The 25,515-nt window shown below is 46.1% G+C and overlaps 1 protein-coding gene across 17 annotated transcripts in view; it reads right to left on the bottom strand.

Moving 5' to 3' along the window:
* msi2b (musashi RNA-binding protein 2b) overlaps positions 1–25,515 on the bottom strand; it is a 505,067-nt gene that overhangs the window by 58,748 nt on the left and 420,804 nt on the right. For 9 of the 17 annotated variants that reach the window (XM_078548150.1, XM_078548151.1, XM_078548152.1 and 6 more), the window contains one exon: positions 21,833–21,949. The exons of 3 other annotated variants lie outside the window; for them this stretch is intronic. In XM_078548150.1, coding sequence (XP_078404276.1) covers positions 21,833–21,949 — 117 coding nt within the window. The remainder of the gene's footprint in view (positions 1–21,832; positions 21,950–25,515) is intronic. 5 more of the 17 variants (XM_078548154.1, XM_078548157.1, XM_078548161.1 and 2 more) reach the window with 1 other exon arrangement.

Raw genomic sequence — 25,515 nt, 5'->3', positions numbered from 1 at the left:
GAAAGAGGAGAATTGGCTGCCTGGACTGTGTAAAGCTGCATGGAGGGGACCCCTTCCTCTAGAAAGGCAAGCTCGTGTTCCATTGGCACTAGCTCAGAGGCTCACACTCCCTGATACACCCCCATTACATATCTACCAAAGGCATCTCTTGCTTGTAGTACTTGCACCTTTCAAATTGAGAAAAGAGAATCCAATTCAAACGAGTAGACATGCAGGTCCTTGTAATTTAAAACATTATCAGGTGAAACTGCATTGTAAAATCACACAGAGGGGGACAGGAATATTATAGTCATTGTTACCTCAGCCTACGCAGTCTCAGATATCAATGCACACACTCTTCCTGGTCCCCTCATTAAGAGGAATACTTAAGAAAACAGACTGTCTGCAGCATGGCCCTCACTACGATACTTTTTGATATTTCCTAACCTGTCGTAGTAGACATGCTGTTTGTGGCTCCCTCATTAAAGCAGGAAATAAATCAAACGCTTTCTCAGCAACATGCTCTTGTCACACAAACAAACCATTTCAAAAATTCTCACTGGTGTTCCAGCAAACTATAATGGTGGGCAAGTGATATTGTCGGGCTCCACTGGCTGGATTGTGGAAACACTGCCCAGCTGCACATTCTGACCTTCCCAAGTGCTTTGAGCTATATAAAAGTAGGGTGAAGAGTGGGTAGTTACAGGCCTATCACTGCGGGATGGTCATTGTCATAGTTACAGGCCTGTCACTGTGGGGTGGTTACTGTCATAGTTACAGGCCTGTCACTGTGGGGTGGCCATTGTCATAGTTACAGGCCTATCACTGTGGAGTGGCCACTGTCATAGTTACAGGCCTGTCACTGTGGGGTGGCCGCTGCCATAGGTACAGGCCTGTCACTGTGGTGTGGCCATTGTCATAGTTACAGGCCTGTCACTGTGGGGTGGCCATTGTCATAGTTACAGGCCTGTCACTGTGGGGTGGTCATTGTCATAGTTACAGGCCTGTCACTGTGGGGTGGCCGCTATCATAGTTACAGGCCTGTCACTGTGGGGTGGCCATTGTCATAGTTACAGGCCTGTCACTGTGGGGTGGCCATTGTCATAGTTACAGGCCTGTCACTGTGGGGTGGCCGCTATCATAGTTACAGGCCTGTCACTGTGGGGTGGCCATTGTCATAGTTACAGGCCTGTCACTGTGGGGTGGTCATTGTCATAGTTACAGGCCTGTCACTGTGGGGTGGCCGCTGCCATAGTTACAGGCCTGACACTGTGGGGTGGCCGCTGTCATAGTTACAGGCCTGTCACTGTGGGGTGGTCATTGTCATAGTTACAGGCCTGTCACTGTGGGGTGGCCATTGTCATAGTTACAGGCCTGTTCACTGTGGGGTGGCCATTGTCATAGTTACAGGCCTGTCACTGTGGGGTTGCCACTGTCATAGTTACAGGCCTGTCACTGTGGGGTGGCCACTGTCATAGTTACAGGCCTGTCACTGTGGGGTGGCCATTGTCATAGTTACAGGCCTGTCACTGTGGGGTGGCCATTGTCATAGTTACAGGCCTGTCACTGTGGGGTGGCCACTGTCATAGTTACAGGCCTGTCACTGTGGGGTGGCCGCTATCATAGTTACAGGCCTATCACTGTGGGGTGGCCATTGTCATAGTTACAGGCCTGTCACTGTGGGGTGGCCATTGTCATAGTTACAGGCCTGTCACTGTGGGGTGGCCGCTGTCAGTGGTGAGGACAGTTTGAGGCTAGCTCAAAGTATCACACGCACAGCACATTGGCATAACATCAGAGTGGATGACTCAAGTGTGGTCTTTCCTTTCATGCATTGGTACCAAAGGATTCAAATAAATTAAACAACACAGGGCTGCACAACATTCTCTAAAGGATAGCCTGAAACTGAAGTACATAGGCTAAGGAAGGGGCCTGTTTGTTGTGATGTTGTTAGCTGGGAATCCTGTGGGTGGTTTTCACAGTGATCAGTAACCCACCATGAGAAACTGCTTGGGTTCGATCTCACTCACACTTCCTCCCCACAAAACGTACCTAACATCTTTTTTAGAAGCTCTTTTAACACTTCAGGACCTATCTTTCACTGAATGCCATACCAGCCCTCTTATTTGTCTTTTAAAGCGTAATTATTGAGGTCGCAGGTCATTATTTGACTAGCATTCATCCAACTTAACAATAAAAATGCCAACAGTTTCTCTGTTCTACTGCCATTGAAATTCTATTTTTCTAATCCACACATAACGTTGCCCTTCTCCTCTAAAGGCCTCTTGTCCCATTCATCATTCTTGACCTGAGCGCAACCTTTAACATTGTTCACTACACCATCCTCCTTAACGCTCTTTCTCTTCTGTCCAGTGAGAGTACCCTCTCTTCCCACCCCTGAAACATTATTTTTAGATCTATCATCTATCTTTGGCCTCCTCTTATTTCTCATCTACGCGCTGTCCCTTGGCAACATCATCCACAAACACATTAGGTTCCAAAAATGCATTGGCAACATCTAACTCTACCCTGCCAACGCCTCTCTCGATCCTCCCACTGCCTCTGTGTTGTTAGACTGCTTGTCTGACATTCAGACCTGGATGAGCTGAAAACTCCTTCCACTGAAATTGGGGTTACTGAAGCCATCCTCTGACTTCCCCACCACTAACTCTGTTCCCTAGCTACCGGCTCCATCCAGTCTCCCAGACCACTGTCTCAGTCTGAACCAGACTGCTCACAACCTCGGCTTCCTCTCCGTCATGAAGACTTCCTTCTTCCATCTCCATAACGCCGTCCGTCTCCACCCCTGCCTCAACTCATCTCTTGCCAAAACCCTAACTTTTGTTACATATCCAATCCTGTCCTGGTTGGCTTCCTATCTTCCATTGTCCATAAACTTGAGCTCACTTAAAACTCTGCTGCCCCAATCCTAACTCATACCAAATCTCATTCAGCCATCACCCTGTACTCACTGACCTACCCTGGCTCCCAGTCCAGCAACACCTCCACCTTAAAATTCTCGCCCTTGTGTTAAAATCATTGCATGGTCAAGCACCTCCCTATCTCCTATAACCTCCTCCAGCTTTACAACCCTCCAAGAACTCTGCATTCCTCCAACTCTAGCCTCTGGGCAACATTCCATTCCTTCAACCTCCTTTCATGGCTGCACCTTCAGCTGCCTGGTCCTAAGCTCCGGAATTCCCTTCCTAAACCTCTCCACCTCTCTCTCCACCTTTAAACCATCTCTTTGACCAAGCTTTTGGTAACTCATTCTAATATCGCCTTGTGTAGCTCAGTGTCAAATTGTATTTGATGACTCCTCCAGTGAGGCGCCTTGAGACGTTTTACCATGCCAGAGGTGCTACATAATACAATGTTGTCCATTCCTATGGACCCATTCACCCCAATGACCTTCTCCCAATGCCCTGAAGAGCCATCATGATGAATGTGCGAGTGACACGCAGTGATCACGGGGTTTCACCTGAAAGCCTGCTCAGAACCCCCCAACCACCAGCCAGCCCAACCAAGGCTGGACAATGAGAAAGCCAGACATCCATCGTGTTAAACATCGATCATCAGTACACCAACGCTTCGGAGGAGAATTGAACTGCTGAGAGAAGGGAATTCAATCCATGTGTGTCGAGGGGGATGACAGTGGGCAGGGGAGGTGGGAAAATGTTTTCTATCAGGCATTGTTTAACTGTCATGTAACAAGGGAACCTGCCTGATACTCATCTTCTTCGAGATTAACACCAGACAAGAATGAAAACGTGGTAATTAGCTCATTTTTTGCCTCTAATAATGTATAATTGCAAATGCAAGCTACATTAATTAAAAAAAAAATTATCCATTCTGAGATAAGAATATGTTTTCTGATTTAGTGCCTGATGACACGCTTTCTCTCATTAAAGATTGAAGATTCTTATTAAATAATTCACGGTTGATATCGCCCCATTTCTTGTGCACATAAGCATTTCTAATGGTTTGTAGTAGAGATGATTTGTCAAAATTTCAGTGTTTGAAAAACCATAGGGCTATTGACAGGTTTTGTTATGGTGCTGTCCAAATTCATTTACAAGCTTCAGTAGCTAATGGCACACTACAAAACACAGACACACACTGCGGATTTTTACACCGCACCGAGTGACAGGTTTTACTTAACACGCGCCATGGCGACACAGCGGGTCGTGAATGTTGTAAGGCGTGGCATTACAGATTAATGAGGCGTGGGGTGGGGGCCTTGTTGACCACCCCGATGTCAGACCTGTTGTTTCTCTCTCATGCACCGCAGTTCCCTTTGCACCCCTCTCTCTCTCCTCCTTCGGACCTTATTCTCACAACCAACAAGCTTTTTGGTCACCACTCCTAATTTCTCCCTCCCTGGCACGGTATCTGATTCTGTACCCTCCCCCCGCCACTACCCCACACCACCCGCAGCATCTATCTGTGACGTATCTTGGGTTAGTTTTGTGTTCAAGGCACTAATATAAATGCTTCTTGCGCAGCAAAGGGAAGGGGAATCAGATAGCAGATGATGGGCTGAATGGACACCTTCTGTGCTGTAAATCTTTCAACATTTCTAAGCTTTAATCCTCCCATTTTCTGTATTGCACTTAAAAATGGCCGCCACTATTGGGCTCAGTCTCCTCGCCAATAAACGCTGAATGATGTGTGGACACTGCTGGTGAAGGGAGAAACAACATCAATTAAAAAAATAAATTTTAATTTCAAATAAATAAAATGCTGTCTTTTTTAATTCTCCTGATTGCCACTAAGACTGGGAGCCTTATTCTCCACCTGACAGCATGTACAGGCAATGGTGCTGAGAGCCAACTGATTGGGAAACATTAAGACATAGCTCAGTGAGGGGTGGCTTCTCTTTAGAGATGTTTGCACCATTGTGTCTGCGCCAGCAATTTGCTAGAACAATCCATAATGAAATCCCATTTCCCTGTTTTCTCCCCATATCCCTGTGTTCTTCTCCATTTCCCAATCATTCCCAATCTACAGAATTCCAATGGATTGTATCTTTCTGTAAAGCAATAGAGAATTCCAATAGATCTAACTGCTTGTCTGATCCCTTCTATTGTATAGCATTTCAGTCATTCATTCCCGACTGTCTGAATCCTTTGTGCTCGCTGCTACTGTACATGGTTTCTAATCCAAGGATAAAATATGTCCCAGTTCATTACCTGTTGGTTTTAATGCTCAGTGCACTAAACGCTCTCAAAGCCACTGTCACAATTTTCTGAGAGATTGTAATGTGATTTAGGCATCCAATTAATTTAGTCTAAAATGCAGAGTTTTACTCAGAGATTTTGTTTAGAGTCAATTGCTGAATTAATGATTAAACAGGCTGAGAGGTTTGCAAATGGGTTATTTTTATCTCCACTTCATATTAACCCCCAAGTTTAACGCAAGACTAGCAAACTAGCAATGAGCTTATAAAACCAGTAACGGGTTTATTAAATGAGCGAGGAGTTAATCAAATCAGCAAGGAGTTAATCAAATATGTGATGAGTTTATTAAGCATGCAATGAGTTTATTAAACCAGCAATGGGTTGATCAAACCAGTGATGAGTTTATTAAACCAGCAATGAGTCGATTAAATGAGAAATGGGTTTATTAAACCAACAACGAATTGAATCAGTGCTGAGTTGATGAAACAAGCAATGAATCAATCAAAACAGCAATGAGTTAATCAAATCAGTGAGGAGTTTAACAAACTGACAACAAGTTTATCAAACTAGCGATGAGTTTATCAGATTGTGAGGGTGAGTGTTACAATCCCAATAAAGAAAGCCCCAAGAGCACTAGCAGATCCATACACAGGACAACCTGAGTGCCCTCCAGCTGTTCCCAGGGAAAATTCCTCACCAATAGCAAAGAATTAATGTGCGAACGTTAGGAGAATTTTCTTCCTTTCTCAGCAGCCTCAGATGAAACCCCATGTCCAACTGAGACCTTTGAGGTTTCTATTGATAGTTACGGATAGCAGTAGAGGTGTCGGAAACTGGAAACATCTTTCAAAACAACAGCACTGAATCAAGATCCTGTTCCCAGGTGTCATCAGTACACCTGGACTTGGATTTGGTGACTCTGAAATAATGGACGGACCCGAGATCCAGAAGTCCCGGCCCCATTTTTGCTGGTAGGGGAAAGGGAGTGGGAGTGGGGCTCAGTGCGAGTTCAAAAAGACCCATTTTCAGTGCAGCAAGGGCCTTAAACCACAGTGTGGGAGTTACAAATCTTTAGCGTTGTCGTATCCTGAAGGGCAGATAAGTTCTGTAGAACAGTCAAGCTGTGGAGTTATTTAAATCCCAAAACCTTTAAAAATGAAACAAAAGCGGCCTGCTTGTGGTGAAAGGTTCAAAAACTCAAGCTGTGAAATTATTTAAATTCCCAGCCCTTTAACAAAAGTTTTTAAAAATAGGCTGCTTGTGCCAGTGAGAGCAAAAAAAACTGTTCTAGCAGTTACAATAGTTATTTTTTGACATTACCCTAAGGGCTATCATCATATTATTATTATAGATTGGCTGCTTTCTACAACCTATTGTCATCCCAATAGGAGGTTGAAAATTCACAGTTTGATTGACAGCCCAGAGATTATTTTTAAAAATAGCTGTCTTTGATGTGAGGCTCTGAATACAACTGTTTGTTTTTATAAGAGATTGAGGGAATTCAAATGTTTTGAATGGGCTTTCATGAATGGAAGGTGTTTTTTTTTAAACATAGTGAAGACTTTAACAGATATTTAGGTTCTTATTTTACATTATCTCAACATGGCTCCTGAGGTCTGGCCATGTCGGATACTGGTTGAGCTGGCATGGAGGGTTTAAGGGCAAAGGGTAGTGGGTGGGGGAGGCATAAGTTGACACGGTGTTGGCATGGGGGGTATAAGGGCCATGGTGGGGGCATGATTTGGCATTAAGTTGGCATAGGGGTTATAAGGGGGCATGAAGGTGGGCGGGGAATCGTGGTTTGGCATGGCTGCCTCTAATCAGCAGCCAGAAGCAGCCGGTCTGACTCCATCCATCACCCACTAACCCCCCCCACGCCCGCCCCCCAACCCCTGCACCCCCTCTATTCCCCTTGCCACTGGAACGAAGATCCTGTCATTCAGGGGGAGTTCCTCCTGAGGTAAGCATGGCAAACTCAGGGTATGAAAATCTAGACCCTAGTTTCTAATTGTACAATTCTGCACTGACAGGTTAGGAGCAGAGTTACAACCCCCATCCTCGGACCTGTGCTCTCTGCAAGTGCAGCTCCTCATTCTGAGCAGTGCTTCAGCATCTCCTCCTCCTCAACACCAGTGAAACAAGCTTCCATAGAGTTAGGTAAGCTCTCGTTGGATTTTGCCATTCTCGATGGAGTTTCTTTACTAGCAATTCTTTCACTAACGTTCTTCACTTAGCACTATTTCAGACACCAGCAATTTGCCAGTGTCTTGTTTACACTGATACCTACTGTGATATTGGTTAACACCCTAGAGGTATCAAGCAAGAACTCTGCTTATAGTTGCCAACTCTGACTGGCTGAATTCCTGGAGGTTTCACCACCTGCACTGCTGGTCCGACATGCCCATCCTCATGAAGGACCACCTTCCCCCAGCCAATTGGCTATCAAACAGATAATTCGATGTGCGATTGATTGATTCTAGACTTGTCAATTAAACAGCCTTTCTTCCCTATCTCTGACATTCGTGTAACTTACAGAGTGAAGTGTTCAAAGGAAATGAGAAAGGGGAAAAAAAAATGATTTATTTAATGCCCCCTATGAATTGTCTCCCTTTTTCTCTTACAGCAGTGTCCTGACGATTGTACTTTACTTCCTGGAGGTTCCAGGGTCATCCTGGAGGGTTGGCAACCCTAACTCTGTGACTTTCCAATCACTACATGCCGGAGATTTTGGAAACCTAGCAGGTCCTCATGAAAGCACCTGTGGCAGTGAGGGGAGAGACGCAGGAAATCAAACTCTCTCTCTACTGACAGATTATCTACACTCTTAAGACAGAGGTATAGAAGGAACTCATGGATGTAAGGATGTGATCCTTCGTATGGGCATCATTCTGACACACGGGAGGAGTTCTGAGGCATTGATGATTGACCTGAAGGTGCCCAGCACATATGGTTCAGGTCAATCCCCGTGTGAAAAATGTTCTCCTGCTGCACTCACAGAGTCCTCTGGTTCCAAGACCTTAACAAGCTAGGACTGTGGTTGACAGGTTAGTTTGTTTTAGGGTTATTGGGGTCAAATCTTACCTGCCAGTCCCACCTGACTTTGTGGCATTTAACTCCAGCAGGAGTGAGATTGGTAGGTTTAGGTTGGCAAGGCTATTAAGGGGTAAGGGACTTCAGGTCATCCTTGATCTGATTGAATGGTGGAACAGTCTGGAGGGGCTGAATGGCCTCCTCCTGTTCCTATAAGTCTGGCAGAACCACTTGGAAAATACTTGGAACCGAATCACTGGGGAATTCCAGCTGGCCTTTTAAAGGGTGGAGCTTATTAGAGTCAACATTGTCCAAGGAAACAGGGACTCTCTACATTGGGACTTCCCACATCTGCAGGGACTCAGTAGAGGATTGGCTCCCAGTTGCGTTGGGCGGCAGGTGGGCACCCACAGTGGTCTGGGTGCTTGCTGCCACCTAGCGATTGAGGTGCCCTCCCACTGATGCTGGTTGCAGCGAGTAGCTCCCAAAAGGAAACTCGATGAGTGAAAAGGAAATAGAAAGATATACACAGAGTCTGATGTAAGGCAGATGGAATGGGAGGTGACATGTGAAACATGAACACCAGCACAGAATAGTTGGGCAGAATGGCCTGTTTCTGTGCTGTATATTGTCACGACAGTGGATTGCAGCTCCAGATTACTTAGGGGCATATTGAACTTTTTACGGAAGACATGTGTTTTTTTTAAAAAGGACACGCAAACAAAAAGCTGGCTGAGAATGTAAAGTAACCATTTTCTGGAAAATTCCTCTGTGGATTAGACTTGACTGACTAGTCCAGAGAGACCATGAAATGTCACACCTATAAAGGTGTCAAGGCCTACTTCAGATAGAGACACCTGAAAGGAACAGATGAAATATAAAAGACTGAACTTTAATCTCCTGTGGTTGTGGAGACAATGGAGACTGACTATCACATCTCAGCAGAAACCATCTCCTGTTGAGGTATATCTCAGAATGTGGAAATGATTTGAGTTGAAAGAAAACAGACTCTGGGTTAAAAACATGTTTGATTTTTCCCTTCCAGGAATACACAGTGAAATGGGTTAAAAAGCTAACTGCTGACCTGATCTGTGTGTTCTTGTTCTGCTGAGCTAGTGTGTGCTAGTGAGAGACAGAGCAGAAGAAGATCAACTAGGCATCCCTTTGCAGCTTGAAGGCAAAGACTCTCTTTCTCTCTCTGTTGGCTGGAGGAAAGTCAGCAAAGCCACAATCGAAAAAAGGAAATAGAACAGCTTCTTCAGCCAACCTGCAGAACCAACTGTCTTCAAACCAACTGCTTAACTGCCAAAGTCAGCTCTACCGGAATCACCCAACTTAATGGCTGCAACGTTTCACCATCTACGCCTCACGGGGGACAAGCCAAAGACTGATTCGTTTATCTTTTTTTAGCTTTTATTTTCGGACTCAACTTCTCATTTCTGATCTGTGTGTATGTATGTTGCGTTTTAAATTTTTTTTCCTTCGGGTTTTTAGTAACTAATAAACTTACTCTTTTTTTTAAACTCAAGACAGGCTGGTTAAAATTGGCTCCTTTTAAAACCTAAACATATTCGGACTGGGAAAAGGTATCCACGAGGGAAGGGATGCCTTTTAAATTAACCTTGTTGCGACCAGCTGAGGGGGTTGAATAAAGAAGGGGAGCCAGTTCATCCCTCCTCACCCGGGAGCATAACAAAATTGGGGTCCCGTTTGGCAAGTTAACGATTTGGGGTATCTCATCCGGGATCTTAACAAATTGGGGGACCTCACCCGGGGACCAGTCGTAGCAACATTCCAGCGTCATTCACGCCATTCCCCTGAACTGAAGGGCCTAGCCTTGTGTGCAAGGCCTTTAATGAATGGCTTTCATGCTGCTTTAATACATAAGTAGGATGTTGACCTCTCAAGCTGTGTGTTACAACATGGTTTTAATTTCCTCTTTGGATTAGACTTTTACTGCATGCATTGTGTGTTTTCTTTGATTTCCAATGTTGGATGGAGCGGCTAAAACCGGGGTCTGTTGTCTGTCAAGCTTCTTACCTTTTAATTTTGGGAGTTTGCACTAAAACTGTCCATTTTTTATGAGGTTGCCGTAATGTATCCCCTGCTATAGAGGCTGACTTGGGCTGGCTATGAATGAACAGGCAGTTTGCACAGGCTCATGCACAAGTGAAGCCAATTAAACAAGACTGAGAATCTCACGAGGTTTGTTATCCCCTGGGGAGTTTATAAGCAATTTGTCTTACTGATTTTAGTCATTGACAAAAAAAATACACAAGCCTTTGGTTCCCTAAATACTCAGATAACAAATTACATTGTAGTTACATAGAACTTACAACACAGAAACATTTGGCCCAACTGGTCCATGCCAGTGTTTAAGCTTCACAGACGCCTCCTCCCATCTCTCTTCATCTAACCCCATCAACATAAGAACATACAAATCAGGAGGAGTAGGCGGCCATTCGGCCCCTTGAGCCTGCTCCGCCATTCAGTAAGATCATGGCCTCAACTCCACATTCCTTCCTACCCCCTATACCCTTTGACTCCCTTGTCAATCAAGACTCTATCTAACTCAAGGGCACCTTAGGATGGGCAATAAATACTGGTTTAGCCAGTGACATTCATCCCATGAAAGAATAAAAAAACTCAGCCTTAAAAATATTCAATGACCCAGCCTCCACTGCTCTCTAGGCAAGAGAGACCCCCAGACTCACAACCCTCAGAGAAAAAAATGTCTCCTCATCTCTGTCTTAAATGGAAGACACCTTACTTTTAAACAGTGTCCCCTAGTTCTAGTCTCTCCCACAAGGGGAAACATCCTTTCAGCATCTGCCCTGTCAAGTCCCCTCGGGATTTTATATGTTTCAATAAGATTGCCTCTCATTCTTCCAAACTCCAATGGACACAGGCCCAACCTGTCCAACTTTTCCTCATAGGATAACCCCCTCATCCCAGTAATCAGTCAAGTGATTCCTTTCTCTCTCATGTGCTTATCTAGCTTCCCCTTAAATGCATCTATGCTCTTCACCTTAAATACTCCTTATGGTAGTGAGTTCCACATTCTAACCACTCTCTGGATAAAGAAGTTTCTCTCGACTCCTCTGGATTTATTTGTGACTGTCTATTTATGATCCGGGTTCTGTTCTTGTCCACAAGTAGAAACATGTTATCTGCATCTACCCCATCCAACTCATTCATATCCTTAAAAACCCCTTTCAGATCCCCCCTCAACCTCCTCGTTTGCAGAGCAAAAGCCTCAGTCTGTTTAATATTTCTTGAGGGTATAATCTCAGGTCAGTCTAACCTCAGTGGTGGAGAAACTATTGGAAGCAATTCTGAGGGACAGAATTAATCTACACTTGGAGAGGCAGGGATTAATCAAGGACAGTCAGCATAGTTTTAAGGGGAGGTCATGTCTGACCAACTTGATTGAATTTTTGGAAGAGGTGACCAGGTGTGTAGATGAGGGCAATGCATTTGGCGTAGTCTACTTGGACTTCAGCAAGGCTTTTGATAAGGTCCCACATGGGAGACTGATAACGAAGGTAAGAGCCCATGGGGTCCAAGGCAATTTGGAAAATTGGATCCAAAAATGGTTGAGTGGCAGGAAGCAGAGGGTGATGGTCGTGGGGTGTTTTTAATGACTGGATGCCTGTGTCCAGTGGGGTTCCACAGGGATCAGTGTTGGGTCCCTTGCTGTTTGTGGTATATATAAATGATTTAGACTTGAATGTAGGAGGGTTGATCAGTAAGTTCGCGGATGACATGAAAATTGGTGGGGTGGTAAATAGTGAGGAGGATAGCCTTAGATTACAGGAGGATATAGACAGGCTGGTCAGATGGGCTGATCAGTGGCAAATGGAATTTAATCCAGATAAGTGTGAGGTGATGCACTTGAGCAGGACAAACCAGGCACGGGAATACATAATGAATAGTAGGACCCTGGGAAGTACCGAGGATCAGAGGGACCTTGGTGTGCATGCCCACTGGTCCCTTAAGATAGCGGGACAGGTAGATAAGGTGGTTAAGAAGGCAAATGGGGTACTTGCCTTTATTAGCCGAGGCATAGTATGTAAGAGCAGGAAGGTTATGCTGGAACTATATAACACGCTGGTTAGGTCACAGCTAGAGTATTGCGTGCAGTTCTGGAATCCGCATTATAGGAAGGATGTGATTGCACTAGAGAGGGTGCAGAGGAGATTTACCTGGATGTTGCCTGGGCTGGAGAGTTTTAGTTATGAGGAGAGATTGGATAGACTGGGGTTATTTTCCCTGGAGCAGAGGAGATTGAGGGGAGACATAATTGAAGTATATAAAATTATGAGGGGCATAGATAGGGTAGACAGGAAGGAACTTTTCCCCTTGGTGGAGGGATCAATAATCAGGGGGCATAGATTTAAGGTAAGGGGCAGAAGGTTTAGAGGGGATGTGAGGAAGAATTTTTTCATTCAGAGGGTGGTGGGAATCTGGAACCCACTGCCTGAAAGGGTGGTAGAGGCAGATACCCTCATAACATTTAAGAAGTATTTGGATGTGCACTTGCGATGCCATGGCACATAAGGCTATGGGCCTAATGCTGGAAAAACGCGATCAGAATAGTTAGGTACTCATTTGACCGGCGCAGACTCGATGGGCCAAAGGGCCTTTTTCTGTGCTGTAGACCTCTATGACTCTAACCTCTCAGTTCTGATATCATTCTAGTAAAGCTTTTCTTTCATCTTATCCAGCACCTCTGTGTATTAGACCAGAACTGTTCACAGCACCACCAGTGTAGTCTGATCAAGGTTTCATACAAGTTAAACATAATTTCTCGGCTTTCCTGTTCCAATCCTCTATAGTCAGCAGGCACTCACACATAAAGACTGGCTTCCTGGGAAATAACCCAGTGAGCTACTGGCATGAAAATGGCAAGAGCCTGTGTCATCCACTTCAGCAGCAGACACAAGGAAAAAACGTGAGCCCTTCAGTATCACTTTCATGTTTCCTTCAAAAAGAGGAGTTTCTTTGAGGTGAGTTTTGGAGTTACGCTGTGTGACATCTATGTGGGAAATGCTCCACTTAAACAGGCACAGCAGCAGGAGCATTGAACCACTTATTTCCAATTGAAGGAATATCACACAAATGTACCGAACAATCGGAGGTCAAAAGTGCCAGTTGTAATTTCAAGTGTATGAAGGCTTGAAACGACTTTGTTAATCAAGGCTGCAAGGCTTTCCGAGGCTCTGCAAATCTTAAGATGCCTCACTCCCTTGTGACACTCCCCAGCCCACCCCAAACCCGTGACCCTCTTCTGAAAATGTAAAGGTGAATCTTGTGAGGGGTATGCTTTTATCCTGGCATTTCTGGTCCCATGTCAGACAGGGATGGTTTGATATGGTTGAACCAGACAATTTGATCAGCTGCCCAACTGGATTTTTTTCATCTTGTTACAGAGCAAAGAGATACCCGGTGTATATTTTATATGCAAGCGGCTACTCCTTTTTAATCACAACCTGATCCTGTAAGACAGCAAGAATCTATGTCACTTGATAGTACAGAACTTGAATGTCACTGAAACGAGACACATATTGCTGAAGCTTTTCGTCTTGTACTCATCAGGACAAACGCAAGAATGCCAAATTTCAAACGCTCACAACAATTTATACTACAAGAGAAAAGGGTGCGGATTGGTTGGCAAGTCAACCCTGATTGGCTGAGACGTTGCCATGGAGAATGCAAAGGGGAACAATAGGCTCCCCATGCTCCCAAGTAATTCAAAAAAAAAGATGCAAGGCCTGAAAATATTCCTTTTGTTTGCAGAGAACAGGTCCCTGCGAATTAATATATGTATCTTCGAGCAAGCATAAATGAGCCATGTTACAAGCTCGACTGAAAAGCTTCAACAACATGTATTCCTTTGCCGCAATATTCAAGAAATGATGTCCTTATTGAAAAACATGGGACTTCAGAGTGACCTGACCATGGTCTTGCTGAGAAGCTAACACTTGCAGTGACCAAAAATAGTCAAACTAAGTAGGACAAAGAGAAGGTGGATGTGGGAAGGCAGAAAAAGTGCAACAGGGCTCATAGGACACATGCCACCAATGTCCAGCTTGAATGCATGGCCTGAAGGATAGAAGGTTTTGGAGGCACCAGTTTCAGTTTTGGATAGGAAAGGAATAAGACATGCTTGATAACCCCTTCAAACCCTTCCCTGGCCCACCACCCCTGCCCCGCCAGGCCCTCCAATCATCAACGAACCTGCTCTGAACTTTCTGACTTAGGCCTTGCCTGCAAGCCTCTTTGGTTAGGTACAAACCCAATCTGAGACACTGGGAGAGCTGGACGGCTTCCTCTTAGGGAACGCTGGGCCTACCTACAAGGTCATGTCAGGGTTACTGTGGACACTACGTGGGCCGACTCGGAGATAGGGTTCTTGTTACCCTGTCACTAATTCCGATTAGCATACTGAGCAGCCGCGGGGACATAAAAGTTCCATTTACCGTTTTGTTGGAAAGTTACAGGCTGGCACTTAAAGGGATGGTGTTTTACCAAATATAACCAGGTAATCGGTGAAGGGCGATGGGGAGGGCATGCCATTTCTCGAAAGAAAATTGTCCACCCAATGTTTGGAAAAAACCCATAGGGTAATAGAATATTCAGGGAGATGCTTTGCTTAAATAAACAAAATCACAATTGAAAGAGGGACAGTCAAGTGCAAATTCTAGCAAGTGAAATTTGGAACACTTTGGTCTTCTCTGAGTCAAAACATTTCTGATTCCACCCCTTCAAAGGTAAACTCCACAACGCTCCCACTCTGTACCCAGTTAGCTGATCCCAGCGGGGGTGGCACGAACTGAACTATAACTGGCCTCTGCACTCCTGGACAGAGGAATTATTAGGCATGGTTTCCCACACCCTCAACCTCATTCCTGACTGCTACCCTGCGACCCCCGGTTGGGAAAATGGGAATGTGTGAGTGGGGGTGGGATCAGAGTCAGGACCATCCGCAATCCTCTCCGGTAGTTGCTTAGCTATGCAGGGACAGTGTTCACCTGGGATAGAGGAAGAGCTACCAACACCTGTGGAAATGTGCCCACCCCCCCCAATCCTTAGGTATATGTAGGCTTCATAGGGTATATAGAGGGAGTGGCATTGACAGGGTTAAATGACGCAGGGTTTGGCTTGTAGTACTGTTCCGTTAGATGAACTGCTTTCCGGCTGAATGCTGCAGACAGGGAATAACTGATAGCAGAACACAGGTTGTAAAACTCTGCACTGGGATGTCCAGGCAACAAAGAGGAGAGTTGGTGCTTGGGTGGAAATTTGGTGCAGACAGGCAAAGCAAAAGACAGGGGGAGAGGAAGGGTAGATAAGGGAGTAAGTAGGGGGGGGTGTGTCTTGTAGAAGATTAACATGGTGGCAGCGGGAAGGTGAGCCAGAGCGAGCGTAAAGGGTACGGGGAATGGTGGCAAAATTTTTGTCCAAAGAACCAGGAGAGGGTAATTCCCAATTGTCCTTTGTAAAGTGCTGCTTAAACATGCAATACAGTTTCACTTGTGTCAAATGAAGTCATAACTGTTAGCAATAAGGCGTACCGTCAGACAATTGAACAGAGATTGACTACAGTCCCAGCCTCACCCAAGCAAGAAATCAGCACCTTTGGGAGAGGAGATGGGTGGGGGGAGGGGGGGGGGGGGGGGAAACAAACTGGGAGAAAGCTGAAAGGAAATTCTGTCCAACCAAAAAGCAACGTCAAACTAAAGTAGACTCAATGGGCCAACTGGCCTTCTCCTATTCTGTACTACTCTATGGACAGATCCAGCATCATGACCATTACAGGGACCAGTCGAACACATCTAACACAAGCATGCAACTTCCTTCCAGTGTCACAAAAGAACATACAAAACTAAAGAAGAGGAGACGCAGGCAGAGGACAGTGGGGATGTTTATGAAACTGGAGGCATTGCGTATCACAGAAAGAAACTGAAGGAGGAGAAAAGATTCAAAGAAACAGGTGTAAAAACTGAATGAAAAACAAATAAGACGACATTTCTCCAGAGTAGATATGAATTTCTCGTTTTCTTCTGATTTTGTGTGCGGTGTGTCTTTTTTTTTTAATGTAAAGGACAAGCGACATGCAACTAACGGAGGAAGCTGCACATTGACAGGATTAATAGGCGAGGACAAACCTTCCTGCTGAGCACGCTCAGAAGAGTGTTTGAGATGGAGGTGCGCAGGTCCGAGTGTAAGAGAGGCGGGAAACACTGCCTCAGAAACACTCTCTCACAGCGGCCCCAACCAATCGAGAAAAAGAACAACAACAAAAAAAAAACATAACTACTCACACACCCACTGACAGAGTCATGTAGCTCACGTGATTATATTCCAGCTGGCAGATCTGAGGGACCACCCAGGGATCCTGAGAGGGCAGGGACTATGGAGAATGAGCCAAAACTCCAAACCCAGATTGGACAGGTTGTTTTTCCTGTGCGTTGAGGTGCATCTCTCTTTTTACACTCCACCCCCACCCCCCCCTCCCCCAAACCCCCATTCTTCTTCTGTCTTGTTCTTCATTCCCTGCACCCACCCCTCCCCTCCCCTCCCCCCACCAGTCACGGTCACCCAAAGTCAAAACCTAAGCTCTGGCTGAGTGGATAGGTAACGTGATTTGACCCTAGATGTCTACCATTGTGGCTGTGAGTCAGGCACTGAAGGCAAGGTGAGGGAAAGGCCGGGGGCATTTTCTTCCCTTCTATCCCAGCGAGCACTTGGCACTTGGCTCCAGTGGGAATACCAAAAAGACCGGGAATTCCACGACCAACAGACACCATGACAGCATTCCAAGCACCAATTGGACGGAGCAGAGCCTTGCATCTCCTTGTGGAAAACTTTTGGAAAAAATGACGTCATATAGATGTAAAAGTAAGACTTTAACGGGAAACTCTCCGAAACGTTTTAATTTAATTCCTCCGCAGTTTCGGGTCGATTGATTAAAGGCCACTTCCAAAGTTTGGCGAGAAATATGGAAGTGAAACCGGATTAGCCGGATTTTGTTTTCCGTGCCCCAGGAGCCCAGCTGGTTTGTCACAGAGCAGGTGAGGTAAGGCTGCTGCAGCCTTTGAGGGGGGGGGCGGGGGAGAGCAGATAGATACAAGGAGGTGCTCTGCGGAGCGGGGGTGGGGTGGCATGGGGGTTGCGCGGGGAGGGGGGGGGGGGCGTAACTAGGACAGTGGGATTAGTTTTGGAATATCCAAATAAAAGAGGCCAGCGCAGCTTTAAAGGGAGGTGAATAGTCACTTTCCGTGCTGGAAACATCTATCCCAGAGTTTGAGGAATCACAACTATTCCTCCAATATTCCTGACTCAGGTCATGGGGGTAGAGAGCCACGTGGCCAAGTTTGCCGATGACACAAAACAGGTGTCGTGACTAAGTGATGTAGGTGGAAGCATAGATTTACAAAGAGATATTAAAGGATGAAGCGAATGGGCAAAACTGTGGCAGGCGGGTTTCAATGCAGGCAACCACAAGATAAGAAGGTTAAACAGGATATAGGTAAAGAGAGAGCTGTCTCTCTTTTTCTTCCGAATTGCGCCCCCCCCCCACCACCACCGTCACCTTTCCCACAGTGGGAATCAGGTGACCTTTAATTTGCCAACCTGGCTTGGGTTGAATTATCTCAGTTTCTGACTTGGTGCTTTGGTGTGATGGCTGCAGTAGAGGAATAGCTCATTCCACAGCAAAGAAGAAAAACTGTTCACTCGCCCGGTCGCTTAGGCCAGTACAACACTGGAGCAAAAGGCTACGAGGTATAAATGAACATAAGACTTGCATTTATATAGCCCCTATCATGGCCTCAGGATGTCCCAAAGCGCTTTACAGCCAATCAAGTACTTTGGTAGTCACTGCTGTAATGTAAGAAACGCAGCAATCTGTACACAGCAAGCTCCCACAAACAACCACACGATAGTAACCAGATAATCTGTTTGACTGATGTTGCTTGAGGGATAGATACTGACCCAAGGCACTGGGGATAACTCTCCTGCTCTTCTTTAGAAATGGTGCCATTCGACATGTCACATCGATCCGAGAGAGCAGCGATTAATGTCTCATCTGAAAAACGGCACCACTGACAGTGCAGCACTCCCTCAGTATTGCACTGGACTATCAGCCTGGACTTTGGAGTTCAAATCTCTAGAGTGGGGCTTAAACCCACAACCTTGTGACTCAGAGGGGAGCATACGCTACCCACTGATTCATGGGTCAGGAGCATGAGGAGTGGGGCTTCACCCTCCAAGGAAAGAGGTGGGTAGATCTTTGCTGAATGACTTTGAAATTCAGGCCAACAAAAAAAAAATGACACTTAGAGCATGGGATAGGACCTGGTCTTCCGAAGTGTCAGGCAAGAATTATAACAGCTCCATGTCTAGCTCGTCATCAAGTTAATAGAAAAGGTTCAAATAGAGTTTAGGATTCTCCCCACTGTTGAGCACTGTGACTCCCGTCCAGAGGTTACGAGGTTCAAATCCCAACCTCGATCTGTACCCAGCAACTCAGACTGGTCAAATTGCATCAGCTTTGCAGGAGGACCTGAGTGTACAGCATTACAACACAAGCGGAGAGCTCCACGGGAAGATGGACGGGAAGTAACGGGCTCCTGGCGGAAGAATAAGCCTTTTCAGGCAGTTGGTGATTAACAAGCAAAATGGCCACCCAGTACAAAATGGATGACGTGGTCAGGAGACAAGGTCAAGGAGACAAGCAAGAGTTGAGGACGGGGAAGCCCAAGGAGGGGGAGATTGTGAGCGTCCCCTTCCCCCTTTTCACTCCCACGCATCTGCCATGTCGCGCAGGGTAAGAGAGAGACAAAGGGTAACAGACGAGAGCACACAGTGCGAAATGTCCTCACAGCTCCAGTTAACAAACCAAGCCGGATTTGGTTTGGTTCTTGTGAGGGTTCCTGCGCCTCTCTTTTTTGTTCACTCATCCACTCAGGTAGCAGCCGGCCTTTGGAGATGAAGAGAAAATGCTGGGGTTGGAGGAGGGGGGGCGTGTGTTTGTGCATCTAGGATTCTAGTTGGGAGGAGCAGCCACATTAATGATTTTGTCCTCTCTGTAAGACATGTCTGCGTCCTGCTTAATGCAGTGCGTAGTGTAAATATTTGATATGAACTGTAGCTAAGTCTCATTCAACAGAGCTTAAAATTGTCCAGAGATTATTATGTGAAACATCTGCTTCACCTCTTGAGGCCAAACAAAAATGGAATGGCAATTTTTGGAGTTTGGCCACCAGCCCTCAACCTATTGAATATCGGCACCCAGAACACATCAGGACCTAGCGCTGTCCTTCAAACCTGCCAGCCAGAGTGATCTCAATCTCCATTAAATTTTGGTTTTATTGCAAAGTCATAAATACCCACATAAACTTTTTTTTTTGTAAATGATTCAGGCATAGAATTGTCAAATGCTCCGTTCTGATTTAATCTTTTTTTTTTGAAAATGGCACCAAAAGCACTCTGATTAAACAATTGAAGCAAAGTTAAAATAAATCTATCCATACTCTGTGGCCTGAGGGGTCATGTGCCAGATTAGCCGGTTAGGGAGGTACAAGCGGTAGGAACGTTGTTGGGGGTGGTGGGGGGTAAGGAAGAGAGAGAGAGAGAGAGAGAGAGAAATAAAGAAAGAGAAAGAGAGAGAGAGAGGGTAAAGAAGGCCAAAGTAGGTTGGAGGGATGGTTGAATGGAGGGATAGATGGGGAGAAAGAGATGATGGAAGGGAAGAGAGGAATTATGAGAAGGATCAGAGAGGAGATGAAGAGGTCAGAGAGAAAGGAAGGGAGAGGACAAGGATGAAGGGAAAAGAGCAGGGGGGTGGAATGGACAGAGTCTAATGAGGTGAAAATGAAGGATAAAGAAGGGAAGGAAAGAGGATGGATAGCCGCTTGGTAGAATAGAACTTGAGTATTGCTGAAAAAATGAGACATGTTGTTGAAGCTTTTCATTTTGCACTCACCAGGACAGACACAAGAATGCCAAATTTCAAAGGGAACAACAATTTATACTGCATGAGAAAACGGCGCTGATTGGTTCGCAAGCGGACTCTGATTGGTTGAGGTGTTGCCATGGAGAATACACCAAGAAACAGTTATCCCCCCCGAGCTTTTGTTTAAACTCAAAAAAAGCAAGCTGACTCTGATTAATCGAAACATTGCATGGGGAATGCACCATACTCAACCAGCCCACTTGCAAAACTCAGAACATAGTATCCAGCATTAGATGTCCTTCCACAATTGGACAGCACTTACTGAACAATCCTGAGTGTGCTAAGAATTACACTAACAATCAATTTAAGATTATCAGTTGTGCTCACAGTGTTGCTCCCTTACGCTTGCTAGAAGATACGTATATTCATTTGCAGGGCCCTGTCCTCTGTAAGCAGATAGAACATGTCCAATCGTTGAGCCTTTTTCAATTAAACAAAAGCATTGAGGGCAACTGTTACCTGGTGCATTCCCCATGGCAACGCCCTGACCAATCAGAGTCAACTTGCTCTTTTTGAATTTAAACAAAAACTTGGGGCAATAATTGCTCCGTGGTGCATTCTCCATGGCAACGCCCTGACCAATCAGAGTCGACTTGCTCTTTTTGAATTTAAACAAAAACTTGGGGGATAATTGCTCCGTGGTGCATTCTCCATGGCAACGCCTTGACCAACCAGAGTCCACTTGCCAACCAAGCAGCACCCTTTTCTCATGCAGAATAAATTGTTGTTGGCTGTGAAATTTGACACTCTTGCGCCTGTCCTGATGGGCGCAAGATGAAAAGCTTCGAAAGCATGTCTCTTTTTTCAGCAAGGAAGACAGAGATGTGAAAAAGAAAGGGCATGAATGAGGAAGAGAAAGAACAGAAATGGGGAAGAGTGAGGACGGATGGCGAAGAGAGGGAATGCAGGTGGGGCAACAAGAGAGGATATAGGGGAGAAGGTAGAGAAGCGAGAAGAGAGAATGGAAGAAGGGAATGGGAAAGAGAGAGAGAGAGAGAGAGAGAAAAAGAGGACAGGGAAAGGACCAGCTTTTAATTTAAGACACGAAGACTTGAGGAAGTGGCAGCAATTTCAAAAATAATAATTGCTTCCTCAAAACATTTTTTTCAATTGTTCTTAAAAATAAGTATAGGATTGAATGGGGCCCTAATCCAGTAACTGGCCAATCACCACACTCAGCATCACAGTTAAAACCAGCACACATAATTCTGGACTGGCAATCCTTTGCAAGCAGCACATGTTTGCATGGAACGTAACTTTGGAACGACACCTTAACCCTGGTCCTCCGTTTAAAAAAGCAAGCGACTGTTCTCGTACCCACCCCTCCTTCATTACAATATGCTTAGAAGCTTGTCTTAACTACGGCCTCCCCCTGCTACTGTGCTCAAGGCCAACTCGCACTTGGGGCCTCTGCTTAAAAATGCAGGTCACCTTCCCCACCTCTGACCTCACCCCCCCAGCCCACCTCCCCCCACCCCCTTGCCCCCTTCCCACCACCCGCCACCTCCCACCCCCCCACCCCACCCCCATCCCAGGAGAGAGGAGCAAGGAACCAACAGAGAACCAACAAGAGAGTGACGATGGACAGCTGCAGCCACACAGAATACCGACAGAGTTTTACCTGCCCCTACATTCTGAGGGTATGCCATGTAGCCGCCTCTTCCACGGGCGCCCCTACCTGAGCCTCGCGCTGCTGCCGCTGCCGCTGCTACTGGGCCGTAGGCCGCTGCTGGGAAGCCTGAATGGAGGGGTGGGGGGAGGGGGGGGGGGGGGGGGGGGGGGGGGGAGGGAAAAGAAACAAGAAAAGGATGTGTAAATCTGCTTTAGATAGAACCATACAGCGCAGGAGGAGGCCATTCGGCCCAGCGTCCCTGCGCCAGCTCTCTGAAGGAGCTGTCCAATTAGTCCCGCAACCCACACTCTTTCCCCCCACTCCCTTGCAATCCTTCCCTTTTCAAGTCTTTATCCAACTCCCTCTTGAAAGTTATGACTGAATATGTCTCCACTGCCCTCTGAGGCAGCACATTCCAGGTCACATGACTGAAACTAACTTCTCCTCAGCTCCCGCTCAGGTTATTTTATCAGTGGCCTTCAATCTCTGTCCTCTGATTGCCAGTCTTGCTGCCGTACAGCGTATAAAGAAAGCTCGAGCGTTTACAAGAGCTGCCTCTCACCATCTCAGGGCGTTCCAAGACGCTTTTGCCGCCATTTGAGGTGTAGTTGTAATATAACGTAAAGTTGTAATGTGGGGAAACATGACAGTCAGGTTGCACACAGCAAGCTCCCACAAATGGCAATTAGATGACCAGATCATCAGTTTCTTGTCCTCACGCACAGGCAGGAAGGAGACTGGCTTCTGCAGGCCCACACCCGACAATAGCCCCGGTTACCGGAGCGGGCGGTCATGATTTTATGCCAGGGCTTTTCCAACGCACCTCCCAACAACCTCTATTCTGCCCTCTTTTCAAAAATAGTCTTTCATATCGCGTGAACCCTTGGTCAGCTGAGTCTCTGGTGGGAAAGGTGCAGGGCTGAATCACGTGGAAGGGGTGATCTCGGGTTCAAACCACAGTCTGGGCCGAGTCAGCTCGACTCGCTCAGGGGTTGTGAGAGGCACAGATTCCTCACTCTGAAGAGCTTTTGTTAGTCATCCTAAAAGCAATTTGCAGCCCAATGAATTTCCTCCTGATGGTGTAGTCATTTTGTTCATTATGTCAGGAAGCCCAGCAGCCAATTCATGCACAGCAAGGCAAAATATTTTTTCTCCTGATATAAATGTAGCGAGGATCGTGAGTAGAGCAGAAAATGGAAAGGGTACGGAATAGTTCTTGAAGGGGTGCTCCATCAGCATAGCTCAAAAAAACAAAATGGCAAGGAATGAAGGGCTAGCGAGGCTCACAAAGGGTTAAACTAATGAATCTTTGCTTATTAGTGGCTAAGAAGGCTCCAAAGGTCTCGGTGCATCATGGGAATAAGGCTGCTGGCTCCATTTAATTGTTGCTATGGAGAAGAAGCCCATTCCCAAGAGTGTTGAACTGGATTCATTATCCTGCAGATTCTCCAGCTCTTTCAAATGGAAGCTCGATGTCAATGCTCAGAAATTCAGTGTGGGATTCACAATGAGTTTTGGTTTAACTTGTCTTACATTTTTCCCAGCGGGCGAGGGGCTCTGACAGGCCTATCACCCAACCCGATTGGTTCGCTTTGTGGGATTGGGGGAGGGTGTGAGGGCATTGCCCATGGACCTGCCCAACTCTGCCGTCCTGTGGGCGTGGGTGTCCTGCCCCACGCTCCCACACGTTCCCCGTAACCCCACAATTTTTATTTACCTTCAGCAATTGTTTCCATATGGGGTTGCAACAGAATTGTGTTTAGTTGGACATCTTGAGGAACTTTGTTGTACGTTACTTCAAAATCAAGTCTAGAATTTGTGCGGGGATGTATCAAAGTTTAGAATGCAACATTAACAAACACACACTAATCCTGCATTGGGTTACTCCTAGAATGCAAATCAGGCTTGGGGGTTAAATGGCCTTTCTTTCATTCATTCAAAGAACATGGGCATCGCTAGCAAGGCCAGTATTTATTGGCCAGTATCCATTGCCCATCCCTAATTGCCCTTGAAAAGCTGGTGGTGAGCTGTCTTGAGCTGCAGTCCACGTGGTGTAGGTACACCCACAGTGCTGTTAGGGAAGGAGTTCCAGGATTTTGACCCAGCGACAGTGAAGGAACGGCCGATATATTTCCAAGTCAGGATGGTGAGTGGCTTGGAGGGGAACTTCCAGGTGGTTGCAAATCTGTTTGCTGGTCTGTTTCTCTCTCCACAGATGCCGCTAGAGCTGCTGAGTTTTCCCAGCATTTTCTGTTTTTGTTGTAAGTGGTGATGTTCCCAAGCGTCTGCTGCACTTGTTCTTCTAGATGGTAGCGGTCTTGGGTTTGGGAGGTGCTGTCTAAGGAGCACTGGCAAGTTGCTGCAGTGCATCTTGTAGATGCTACACACTGCTGCCACTGTGCGTCGGTGGTGGAGGCAGTGAATGTTTGTGGATGGGGGTCAATCACGTGGGCTGCTTTGTCCTGGATGGTGTCAAGGTGTTGGAGCTGCACTCATCCAGCTAAGTGGAGAGTATTTCATCACATTCCTGACTTATGCCTTGTAGACGGTTGACAGGCTTTGGGGAGTCAGAAGCTGAGTTACACACTGCAGAATTCCCATCCTCTGACCTGCTCTTATAGCTGGGGTGGGGAGTGGTGGGGGGGAGACAGTCACCTGATGGTAATGTCACTAGACTAGTAATCCAGAGGTCAGCTGGTGGAATTTAAATTTTTAATAAAAATCTGGAATTGAAAGCTGGTTTCAGTAATGGTGACCATGAAACCATTATTGATTGTCGTAAAAATCCATCTCATTCACTAATATCCTTTAGGGGAGGAAATCTGCCATCCTTACCTGGTCTGGCCCTACATGTGACTCCAGACCCACAGCAACGTGGTTGACTCTTAACTGCCCTCTGAAATGGCCCAGCAAGCCGCTCAGTTCAAGGGCAATTAGGGCTGGGCAACAAATGTTGGTCTTACCAGCAACACCCACATCCCATGAAAGAATAAAGATAAAAAAGCCACAGCATTTACTTGGCTGGTCCAGTTATGGCCTACTCCTATACCTAGGAGAGAAGGTGCAAGATAAAAAATGGCTTCCTGACAGATGCTAATACAAAAACCTTTTGGACGAAAGGTAGCCTGTCAATATTAATGGCATCGCTGTATAGAACGGGTCTTCTAGATTGTACCTCCTAGCCTGGAGAGGAGAGTGGGTGGGTGTAGGGGACGGGTATGTTTAATACGTGGATATTCATTTGCCGAATCAGGCAGTAGAAGACATTCTGTGAATCACACTGTTTTATTGTTAATGTTTATTGTTATTGTTAAACTAGAGTTCAATACTAATACCAGTTTCCACTCTTCCTTTCTGGATCCGCTCCCCATCCAGAAGCTAGAAACCCCTTGACTGAGGAAAAACCCAGCTCCTAAGTACAGGCTTCAATGAGCATCACTTGCTCTCAATTCACTCTGAGGCGTGTCCTGGTTTAGTCTTAATGGGTGGGACCTGCATTTCAAACGTTGTCAGGGTAAAGGGTACTTTGGTCAACTGTCTCATTCCAGCCAGCTATAACACTCAAGATTAGTTACCTCAGGGTAAATGGCCGGGGGGGGTTGAGTGAATAAAACATCAGCCAGTATTCCTACTCCTGACTTGCACCCATGTGTGTGCACGTGGGCAACGAGCCTGGGCAGGGTTGGGCTTGG

This window comes from Cetorhinus maximus, chromosome 9 (genome assembly GCF_964194155.1).
Source record: "Cetorhinus maximus chromosome 9, sCetMax3.hap1.1, whole genome shotgun sequence".
NCBI lineage: Eukaryota > Metazoa > Chordata > Chondrichthyes > Lamniformes > Cetorhinidae > Cetorhinus > Cetorhinus maximus.
The sequence above is the reverse complement of the archived record's forward strand: the minus strand, read 5'-3'. Positions and strand labels throughout refer to the sequence as shown.